Source organism: Hypomesus nipponensis, chromosome 23 (assembly GCF_054491055.1).
Source record: "Hypomesus nipponensis isolate SF chromosome 23, ASM5449105v1, whole genome shotgun sequence".
Taxonomy (NCBI): Eukaryota; Metazoa; Chordata; class Actinopteri; order Osmeriformes; family Osmeridae; genus Hypomesus; species Hypomesus nipponensis.
The window spans coordinates 10,149,146-10,161,522 of record NC_140383.1 but is presented as its reverse complement, the minus strand read 5'-3'; the positions used below and the strand labels follow the sequence as shown (position 1 = coordinate 10,161,522).

Sequence of the window (12,377 nt, the reverse complement as noted above, 5' to 3'; positions counted from 1 at the left end):
TGCCACTTTATTCTTCAGGATAGGACTTTCCGTTAGAATAAGTCATATTCAATCCATGTGTTACTGGGTTTAAAGCCAACATCAGAACCAGTGGACAGATCATGTATGACAGGAATCTCAAGACTGTCACTGAAGAGCCTGTGTGTTCTGACAGAGGACACTGTCTGTGTGATGTCACGTGTGTGTGTGTGTGCATCTGCCTATCCTTGTGTGTGTGTGTGTGTGTGTGTCACAAGCTAAATGCTCTTTTCACTTTCCCCTCATCTCCTGATGTGCCAGAGGACACACTGCACTGACACACAATGCAACAGCTGTTTAGGCTCAGGCATTGGCTGAGTCAAAACATTGAACAGTTACACTGTGACAACCTCCAAGGACACAGAATAGTGGGTTTTGAAGAAGTCTAGACGGAGTACGGTAACAGGAAATGGAATATACTGTAGGTACTAGGCCCCGAGAATAAGAGCAATACTATGGGCTATGATGGCACAATAAGCAGAGAGATGAGCTGAAAAAGCATTTTTGCATCATTCAAACCTAGACCTAATGAACAGTGTGCTGGTTTTGAAGTCTGCATTACACTTTTACTGGTTGAAAGCAGACACTTACACATATTACACTGTATAGAGTACATACTGTGCATGTCGTATATATGCATATATATTTTGTACTAGCTACGAAATACAATCCAGAAGAGCTGGATAAACAATTTCAATGCACCTATGCTTGTTAAAAGTTTCACACCCAATAAAGATGTAAAACTCTCCCTGGTGTGCAGGTTCAGGACGTGTGGTATTGTGTGTTCAGAGAGCAGCATCAGTCCGCATGGGGCCATCACTAACAGAGAGACGCCGGGGAATGATCCATGCATCCGTCTGTCTGCCATTCATAATTGTTTCTTTGGCGGCACGGCGTTTGCCTGACTGCTCCCTGATCGACTTAACATTTATGTCTGTGGCACGCTCGACTGAACTGGGGTGCTGAAATGTTAAACGTTGATTTCATTAATTTCATGCATATTTTGTTTAAACAAATGCAATTCGGCTCTCATTGGCCCCCGTGAGCGTTTATGCGAAATGAAGAGATGGGGAAATGGAGCAAGAGGAGGGAGGTGGACTGAACATGCTGGGCTCACATTAATGGAATAGGGACTCCTGGTGAGCTTGGGACGCCATGACACATATGTTAGAGACAGGAGGGTCCAAACAAGGCACAGCATCAACCACTGCCCTCATGAAGCTGGTGTGTTCCCTGTCCTGAGGAAATCTAGGAAAGGAAACCTGTATTCTCTCTGACCTTTACAGTAACATAAAATATGTGCCACGTATGAATAAAAGCACAGGTGGAAAACTCATAAGATTAAAAACAATGTCATGTTCCTGGAGAGGACTGAGAAGAAGGGTGTGTGTGTGTGTGTTTGTGTGTGTAGGGGGGTGGGGGTGGAAGGGGATGGAATAATTAATCGTCATTCCTCTTTTCTTATTGAACTTCTGTTGGATCAAGAAATCGTTTGTGTGCAACACAAACCAGGAGCCAGCCTCGGTTTCAATTGTAATTCAGACGAGCTGGTCCTTTTCCAGCCTGCCTTTGGCTGCCAGGCCAGCTTTGAGCCAGCCCGGTGCCAGGCCAGAGCAGGGTAGAGGACTGCCAGTAGCACTGGTGTTAATGGGTACTATTACACCATAACACTAGGCTGGTCAGCAGCTGAACCCTAGAGAAAGCCCTAATCACCATGTCTGGCTCTATTTCTCACACACAGCATATACACCTGACCATGGCCTAAATACAGTGTCTGCTTGTCTGTGTGTGTGAGTGTATGTCTGTGTGTGTGTGTGTGTGAGAGAGAGAAAGAGAGAGAGACAGAGACAGAGACAGACAGAGACAGAGAGAAAGAGAGAGTGGCAGAGAAAGAACCAGTCTCTCAACCAGTCTGTGTCTCAGCAGGCTCAGTTCCCCTGTAGCCCCTGCTGGAGTGCTGGTCCTCTGGGACTCTCTTGGGGTATAAATACACCGCCGGCCGGCTGGCAGCTCATGAATATGTGGATCTTCTACACAATCATGGTATGCACTGTCCACACTGACAAGCCATACAAGAGGCCCAGAACAACCACCATGCAGTTGATGGATGGGATGGGACTTTATGGATGGACAACATGTCATTAAGGGAAAACTCTATGTGAAGATACTGATGCAATCTAGAAGCACACTTGCTCTATTTCTATCCTAACAATGTCTGAGACAACTCCTTTTAAAGACCATGAGGAAAATAAAGAATCATTTTTGTTTTTATCTTGTGCTTAGATTGTAAATGAACATGACGTGGTGTTTATCCAGACAACATGTAGGTTGCTTGGATTAAAGAGTCTCCTTTATATATTCCATTATTACATGTGACACAAGGTGTAAAGTGCATACCGGTAGTCAAAAACAACATCTATACACACAAAAAACTAAACAGAAGTGGTTGAGTGATGAACAAAACGATGTGTAAATTGATTTAGGGGAGACAAAAGATTGACATTTACTTGTGTAAACAAAGAGCCTCTGCTCTTGTCTGATGATGAGATGTGCTGTGAAATTAAACGCTATCTACTGCAGAGGCAATTTGACAGGCATGGATCGGGTTGCTCTGGAAACGCAAGTCATTCAAGATGAAACCCAGCACTATTCTACATCTTAATGTCAGAAGTGTAGCACAGCAAATCAGGGGAAAGATGTTGTTTAGATCTGATAGAAGACCTGACTATTTTAAACGACATATTAGTCGCCATGAATACTAGACAATGTCAAAAGAGAGGCATCCTCAAAATGGTGTGGAACATTTTTTAGGGTTAATAATTCACAGGATTTCTTCTGTACCTGGGTTTCATTTTTTTCAGTAACCTGGTAGTTCTCTCTCAGAGAGACGAGGTCATTTCCAACTAGTGACTGCCTTACTGTGAAAACCTAGGCGACGACTGCAAATAGGGGGATTGCAAACCTCGCATTACTGCTGTGTGTGTGTGTGTGTGCCTGTCAAATCAACAGCAGAAACTCCGCTGTGATGGGTTCGATGGTCTTCCAGAATTCAAGACCCAGGTGCTGGCTGTGCTCTCTCCACAGCATGCCACCTCACCGCAGTGTACTGACCGAGCTGTAGATGGTGCTACTGAGACAAGCTTTGATGATAGATTGAGCCACAAGCTGTATCAGTGACCTAAACTCGTCATGCTTTCTGTGCTCTGGCCTTTAGGGTTTCCTATGCATTGCTAACAAAAGCATGTATGGCATAAAGTGAACACTGTAGACATTATGCTGAAAAAAAAGGGACAGTCTGACATTTTTCTCTCTCTAATCCTACAGTATTTGTCTGTGCCACTGATGTAAAGTGAGATAGCTGTAGGCCTACTGCTATACTTGAAATACCCAAACATCCACTTTTCCTTTGAATCTGTATTTTTCGGATGTGCACACGAGCTGAACTTGACTTGGGTCCACAGACGTAAACAATCTAAGGTGAGTGCAATAAAAAGGCACACATAGCGCCATACGCTTTTGTCCCTGATCCCAGCAGAGCTTCAGTGTGTATGCGTGTGTGTCAATATGTATGTGTGTGTATGCACATGCAACGTGTATAGTGTGAGTGTGTGTTAGGGATTGTCTGCCATGCTGAATGGAGAGGCACACAGGCGAAGAGACAGAGGTGATGAGACAGAGGTTTTTATTGTTGTTCTTACAGCTGAAATCTCGCCCAATTTTTTGCTGTGAAACTCCCAATCTATGCCCTTCCGCTCCTTTGTGTTAGCGCATACACAACTATTGCAGCACAGATGATATCGATTGAGTGCAAGTTGTTTTAGGAAGAAACCAAAAAATTCAAATACTATGGTTTTTCTTCATTGAGTGTGAATTTGCTATGCCCAACAAATAGTTTGTTCGATATTTAGATACTGTAGACAAATATATAGTGTCTACTGAAGTCAAAATGAGATTTCGACCACCTACGGACTAGATGTGATTATCTAGGAATGTAGAATTGACTCATATACAATAATTTCACTGGCCAGTCAATATAAGACCTGGACACAAGTCATCAGCGACATCATCATTCATTACTGGCCAGGCAAACATGAACACCCAATGAGCTTTGTCTGGTGGTGCACCTGTCTGTGAGAAGGAGCCAAATCTGTCTTATTGAACTGAGAGAACAATAAAATATAACCTGGAAGTCAGATCCCAATGTGTCTCTCAAAAATCAATAGGACTATTTTAAACCTGACTGATAGCTTATACCACAGAGTACAATGAGACACACACGTGCACATATACACACACACACACACACATCTGATACAGTATGTGTGAAATACTTTTGGATTTTATTTGTTTTGGTCTATTGCAGTGCAGGATACTATGTGTGTATTTTTGATTAGGAAGTAAAGAGCACATGCTGACATGCTGTAGAATATGGAGTAAGTAGGTTACAGTGACTAATATTAGGGATGTATGTTGTCCACGTACATTCTGTCAGCTATTTTTCAAATGATTCCCAAAATGTGTGGTAAACTCAATCCTTACATCATGTCACTATTATAGCTTCATTCTGGAGCACGGTGCGCGCGATACAAAGTTCTCACTTTCCAATGACTGCGTCCGCACGCGGGAAAAGACTGCTGTAAACCATTTATCTCTGTCTATTGGAGCTGTAGGTGTGTTTTATGATACCACACTTAAAAGCATGCACGCTGGGAAAATAAATAAGAGTCAAGCGCAGTGAATATTCAAAGGTGTTCTACTGTTTGTGGCACAAGAGCGTTGGTTATTTGAAAGTGACATTTACTTGAATTTGATCTCTGACCGGTCAAACATTATATGGCAAGGGAAAATGGTCACGACACGTGCCATAAGTGAATATTTCGCCACCCTACACACATTATCAAGGTTAACAATATTTAATAAAACGTATTTAATAAATCATGTCTTATAAAATGTGTTTACGTCCGCATCTTTGGAGAATAGCTCACCTTGATTGCCGTGACTGAAGTGCGTGAAGAGAATCCGTAGGAAAAGGAAAATGAAGAAGAATCTTTCTAAAAAGCTCATCGCTGCAACCTCCACTGGATTGCCCAGCTGTGCGCCGCGCGATATCCAAGACAAGGTATCCGAGAACAGAGTGCGTTGTTGAATCCCTCTAAAGCGGAGCCGCGGTGAGTCTCTGCCGTCCTCACATCCGCTCCCAGCTGGATAAGCTAACACCTGGACTGCAAAGGACCCATCGGGTGACTAAGCGAGGAGCACCGTTGATGTTCGGTGAAGTTCTCAAGGTGATAAAACATTAAAGAAGTATGCTGACTCTATCTAGCCTTCCAGTCGCACTGAACAAGCAATGAATATACTTCTCAGATCATTACAACTTTTTACAATTGCATAGCCTTTTTACCACGACTGATGCAAACTATAATCCCTACATAGCCTGTCTCATCTTGTTCAGCGACTAGAATGCATTTTAGTTGCGAAGGTGTGACGGACTCCAAGTCCAAACTCCTGTGGCGGCTGGCTCGTGCTCGATGTACAGGAAAACACGCACGGTGCAGCTGGTCTGTTGTTAGTTGGACTGCTGCAGCAGTCTGTAGCTTACTAACGGTAGAGGGACCGAACAGACTGCCAGAGCTGAGAGATGAGAGACTCAGGGCATCTGTGCAGTACGTTCGGCACTAGAGGGGGTTAGTTGACAACACAAAGGCAGCGTGTGTATGTACGTGCTTTCGGTGCGTATCAGTGTTACAGTTGTGTTCAATTTTATGTATAGGTTGCGACAGTTAAAGAAGCCCACAAACAAACTCGTTGAAAACCAGGAGTTGTATTATGTAATCGTCAAGGCATGGCCTTTATGTGTTTGTGTGTCATCCATGTGGACGTGCATTGCTTAATAGGTTAATGAATGGAATTATCTCACAATAAGGGGCTTCTTTATCCTCAATGATGCATCTTAATGTAGAATGTGCATTTATTAATTATCAGTGTGACATAATCGGTCAACATGAAGAATCAGTGAGCTGGATTGAGCTTGAACTTTATACACCAAACCATGAGACCAAAGGGCCAAGGAGGGCACCCTCTGCTCATGGATCCATGGCCTCTATAGGAATCACACTGCAGTGTGTATACCATCACTCTCCATAGGGCTCCAGGCAGTTCCATCGCTGCCAAGGCGCCAATGTCAGCCAAGATTAGGCAAGGTCTTCCTCACATCTCCATGGGCGTCTCATCGAGTGAGTAAGCAAACTTCCCCAAGCCTGGTGAAACTAAGCTGTGCTCCCTCCCATGCTGATCCCCCCCCCCCCCCCCCAAACAGGCCAGCAGAACAGCCAGCTGTCAGGTAAATACATCACCATCACATCGGTCACAACCACTTAGCACACAGCCAATCAAAAAGCGCGAGCAGGGCGGCTGCCAGCAGAGTCCAGTTCAGTGAGGGAGAAGTCTTGATGATGATGTATGACCCCTGGGCTGCTAATGTGTTTGTTTGTCCTGCCGCTGTAGCTGTCCGAACTTATACCGTATGTAGATCAGAAGCTATCGATGTGCCACTAGGTTCATGTCTCCATTCTGCAGTGAAACAGTGGGTACAAGTTCTGCTACTAGGGAAGCTCTGCAGTAAGAGTTATGTTGTGGATAGTCCATTACAAGAACTGCTAGATACACACTACAGAGATACTTGAGGTCCAACAGCGTGCTTGTAAGAATGCCATGTATGAGGAAAAGAAACTAGTGACAAAAAAAAATGCTTGTTGGGGGTTAGGGGAGGGGAATGGATTGTGGAGAAGTTAGAATGATGGTTAAAACTGGACAAATTGAGAAGACCTACCTAATTTCCAGGCTGTTCATTCTGGGAAATGAGGTATGACTGGTTGAGCAGAGAGCTAACTCTGACCCACGGGTCTGTCTTACCTTAATAGGTACATTGCTTGCCTTTCGGCCTACTTGCCCATCTGCCTTTCAGCCTTTCTTGTCTGTCTGTCTGTCTGTCTCTGAGTGCCTGCCTCTTTGTCTATCTGTCTGTCTGTTTCTGTGTCTACCCTCACTGCCTGCCTCTAAGTCTGCTTGTCTCTCTGCCTCGTTGTCTGTCGGTTTGTCTGCCCGTCCGTCCCTTAGTCTGCCATTCTAGCTACCTGTCTGTCTGCCTGTCAGCCTGTCTGCCTCCCTGCCTGTCTGCCTCCCTGCCTGTCTGCCTCCCAGTCTGACTGCCTGCCTTTCAGTTTCTCTGTCTGTCTGCATGTCAGCTTTCCTCTTAGCCTCTGCGGGTCTGCCTGCATGACAGACTTGACACACTGTCGGTTTGTCCATTTGTCCGTTCATCTCTGTGAATAATCCCAGATCAGATCAACTCCCAGAGCAGAGGAGTGCCATTCAGGGCCACCAACATTTAGAGGTGACGTTGAGAAAATGTTCATAAAGACACTATTATGGGCAGGCTTGAATGAACTGTAAATCAATCAAACTGTGGTGTGTTTTGAAAAGAAATCTTGGACTAAACCTAGACAGGGGTCCTGTGAACAGGGCCTCCTTTCACAGCACATAACTGAAACGTTAACAGCAGTTGCCCTGTACCTATGAGGATGTCTTTGAGTCCAGTCTGTTGTGGCAGGAGAGCTAAAACAGCCTGTCGAAGCATCTAAGCAATACCCTGGTCCCTCAAGGCTAGAGCGACATTGGACTATCTCAGACAGTATTATACAAAGACTCAAGAAGAGAGAAAAAAAATCCTATAAAATGAACTGTGATTGCACCACTCCAGAATTGCCTCTCGCAATTTACTGTCAACTGTGTATTCCAATTTGTTGGCAAAGTCAATCTAAGGCTCTTGATTTAAATGACATTGCTTTGTGGAACTGTGCATCACACATAGTCCCCTGTAGGTAAGGACATAGTTGAGGGAATTGTTTATCACGTGTGTGTGTGTGTGTTAGGTATATAGAGTATGGAAAGGGTTATGAAAAACATCTACTTTAGTAGAGCTCTTGCAGTTTTTCTGCCAGATTAGGTTATTGTGTATGGCTGGTGCCAGCTGTTTAAAACTTGCCAAAGTCCCCTACGACCAAACATGAAAGAGCTTATTACCTCTTTAATGCTTTTCCAATAACCCAGATCTCTTGTGTTCAAGAAAAATGCTTTCAATTGTGTTAAGAGATTTGAACGTACAGCAAACACACGCAAACACGCATGCACACTCACACACACACACACACACACACACGCGCGTACCTGTTCCTGGTTTGGCTCACCTCCCTGGCTGCCTAATGGGCCGATGGTTCTGATGTGGAATGTGGCAGTACTGTGGAGAATGAACAGAGCAAATACAGGAGAGCTCATCAGCTCAGGAGCCAGGGTGGCCGTAACCCCGACAGTTAAAGAGACATTAGCCATCGCTCAGAGATGAGAGAAGGGCCCGCGTGCTGATAAGAGACTCTCGCTGTGGCTAGATAATGGAAGGTCTGACAGAACATAGCTTCTCATAAACGTAATGTGTAAACACCCATTCAGCCATTTAGGCAATCCAGCCCTCTTTCTCTCTTTCTTTTTTTCGTCGTTTCTTTTCTTTCCTTTCTTTCTTTCTTTCTTTCTTTCTTTCTTTCTTTCTTTCTTTCTTTCTTTCTTTCTTTCTTTCTTTCTTTCTTTCTTTCTTTCTTTCTTTCTTTAGTTCTCTCCCTTTATTTCTCTCTCTCAGCGACTTCTAGGCCCTCATGGGCTGTACCATCACTACTTTCCTATAATGCTCTGGTTTGGCACCAAACACTTAAGAAAAAGACACCAGGACAACATAATAGCCTCTTGCTGCTACAATACGCTGTTAATTAGCGTGTCTGCACCAATTACTGTACCTTTTCAATTAGTTCCACAAAGGAGGTTTGAGAGAAGTGTTCGAGGATGGCCCAGCTCCCGCATTTTTTTTGGTGCTTTTTCACCATGGAGAACTGATGTGATGTGTTTTGTCACCTGAATGCATTCAGTGTGCCGAAAAAGACACACAGATGACATTTATGAAAACAAAACAATATGATTGGAGGTAATTGTATTGCTATTCAATTTAAAAACACATGAGAGATGTCACCCTCAATCAACGGCATCATCAACAAGGCGTATTGTTTTAAGTAAAAAGGGAGAACATTTATATTTTTAATAAAGTCCCTTTATCACTTTTAAGACAGATTCCTTAATCTAAGGCACCACTAATCCAATGTGGCACTCCGCCACTTCACAATTTCTCCCCAAATTTCCATTAGTAACTGACAAATTAATGGATTAATGGTGTATAAAATGACCCATCCATCACAGAGCCTAAGTAGAGAGAGCAGTGTTCTGCCAGACATGTCTACCCTGTGCCATGTTCCTCTAATGGTCTCCGGTTTACTGTAGCACACTCAGAGGCAGGCTCCATTTCATCACATTGGAGAGGACAGAGATACACAGTAGTTCAGTCAAGACACGCACATATTAGATTTGAGCATTTATTGATAACCCTGACATGGAAATAGGTTTGACTTTGGCGGAGTGGATGATCTAAGGGAAGCACTCTCTGCCTCCTCGATGCTACACATGCATACATGACATATGAGGCAGGGAGCGATAGAGATATAATCCCCCTGATGGATAGAACATACAGACAGCTAGGGGGAGAAGGGGATGGTGGAGGGCGGCAGCAGCACTGATCATACAGCAACCGGGGGTGAGTGTGTGCGTATCCGCTGCCCGAGTGCCAATGCCTGAACTAGCTCAGCTCATTTAGTATATTTGCTTCCTTAATTATCAACAAAGCAGTAATCCTGACCAAACGTCTAACCTCACACTGTGAAAGAACTCTTACAGTAAAACCGTTCGTTTGTTATCGAGGTAAAGCAAATTGTTATTCCTTACTCATGACATCTGTTCTGTCCATGTGTGTGCTTCCCGACCCTGTTAGATGTGCCTGTGCACCTTCAGTGCTTGGAATGTATGGAGAGTGAGAGCAGAGATCCCTGTAACCATGGGGATTATGGACACCGTCCAACACAATTAAATCAATGGCATCAGTGTCAGGGCCACAAACAATGACGCGGCAAAATTCTCAGTCTGTCAAGATCTGTTACACATTTGTGTGTATGTGTGTTTTTGGGTGTGTGTTTGCGTGTGTGTGTGTGTGTGCCTGTGCGTTTTTATGTGTGCATGTGGAGGCAGAGTGAGCCTTAATAATAGTTGGCCGAGTGCTGCTGCAGCCTAATGAATAATTTATTGAGATGTGTTTGTGCTGCTGCTTGTGCCCATCACTGAAAAGCAGCAGCCATGGGAACTCTGCACCAGAGAACTGCACAAACTGGAGAACAGAGAACCAGAGAACTCAAAAGCATCCATCATGGCCCTGCCCACACCTATTCCCATCAATACATCAGCAATTAATACATCTGTTCTATGTCATCTGTTACTGTAAGAGAACAGATATGATTTCAAGATAAGCAGGATAGCAGAGATGATCTAAGAGCAAATTTGAGTACTTTTCTAAGTGTGGATGGCAAAGGTAGACCAGCACAGATCAATATTTAAACCACCCGAGCGCTGTACTTACATAGGCAGACTCATTAGTGGGAACACAGTGTCACAAGCTGCTCTGGAAGAATGGACTGGGTTGTTTTACAGAAAGGCTTCTCTGATTTACAGACACCGTCAAAGTATATATTTAATCTGGATTTGACTCTTTAGAATGAATTCCACTCGAAAACAAATGTTGAACTGTATTTACATTGTTCATGCTTCAATCCCAGGTGGAGAAAATGCACTCTCAAACATAAAGAAACGACGGAAGTCTGACCGACGGAAGTCTGACCTTCTCTGAGGGTCACAACGCTCTCTTCACTGTAACATGCACATTCCCACAAAGAAAAACACGGTCCAGTTTAATTGTAAAACGTTTAATTACCAGAAAACGAAAGAAGACCATGACACAATTAATGTGTTGGCAATGAAACCCAGTCAGTTTCAATCTCATTCCTGGAGATTCTGATTCTGAATAGGCTGTTTATGTAAGTAAACGCAGGACTGTAACCATCACTGAAACCCAGTACTGCTTTAATCTACACTGGGCTATCTTAGAGAGGTCAAAAGCCCAAAAAGTAGTTTCATTGAATTGATGGATTGTTGTTGCTGGATCTAATTTCATCTTCCTGTGCGTAGGCCTCTTCTTCTTTCCCTCCTTTTTTATTTCCTGTATCACTCTGACAGAGGCAGAAAGTGAATAATTACGGGGAGCTATTTTCTCCCAAGTTAGAATTATAACCATCAGACATGGTAATTGCTGCTTTTCATTGGAAAGAGTGCAGGCAAAGTAATGGTGTTCAGAGGCAGCTGCCTTATTTTAAACCTCTTTACGTCCCCAAGGTCTGTGTCATCTGCGACACCTTTGACGCTCATTTTATGTTTTTTCACACACACACACACACGCACACACACACACATTATGCATGTGTACAGCGGAGAGGCACGTATAGAGGCACAGAGGAACACATACCCCTTCAGCAACACCTACAGTATGATGACATAACCTCATTATTATTATAAAACTCAGATCACAACTGCCATAGAACATGGCTATGCAGATATTACATTTAGCCTAGAAATGTCCATTTAGTTTTGCACATTGTTTTTAAATTCCATGTTACGCGAGGCACATGTTTTACAAATCCTTCCCTTCTTATGATAATTCTACTGAAAACATTATCTATCCTTGTTCTATGATTCACTCTTTGACCTTTAAACCCATCTTGAGACAATCAACACTTTGGACAGTGTCCTACTGACTCATGGACCTTGTGTGAATTAAAACCAGAACCACACTACTTGCAGAGAAAGGTGTGGTGCATATATACTGTATGTGTGGGTACATTTAGCTACCATGCTATCTAGGAATAACAGCTGTGTTACACTGGTTTCTTGATTGCTAAAGCTTACATTCTTGCTGTCCAAGTAATTCCAGGATGAAATTAAAGTTGTGATATTATATACTTTAGTTGACAATTTGACATATGCAAGCACATTAATTGGCTACAAAATGTATTGTTTTATTGTCTAAAACTTGTACAATGTGATGTCCTATAACCACAACATAAAGAATAGGAATCAGGAACAGGTGTCAATTAAAGTGTGATGGAGGGGGTGAGCACTGGGGGTAAACAGGGCTTTTGGCGACAAGCACCTGTATATATTTATTTGCAAGATCCAGCTCCATCGCTCAGTACAGCTCTATACGTATCTAATTATTTTTTGTGAGATCCATGGCTCCATCGCTAAGAGCAGCTCAACATGGCAGTGAACGCGTTCATTTATTTCTTGCAAATGCTCGTTCAAACAACTTCACACACCACACTTCA

General features: G+C 43.4%; 1 protein-coding gene across 1 annotated transcript in view; it reads right to left on the bottom strand.

Moving 5' to 3' along the window:
* LOC146234157 (ephrin type-A receptor 6-like) overlaps window positions 1–5,082 on the bottom strand; it is a 94,571-nt gene extending 89,489 nt beyond the window's left edge. The window contains exon 1 of the mRNA XM_084688240.1: window positions 5,004–5,082. Coding sequence (XP_084544366.1) covers window positions 5,004–5,082 — 79 coding nt within the window. The remainder of the gene's footprint in view (window positions 1–5,003) is intronic.
* Between the last annotated feature and the right edge of the window lie 7,295 nt (window positions 5,083–12,377).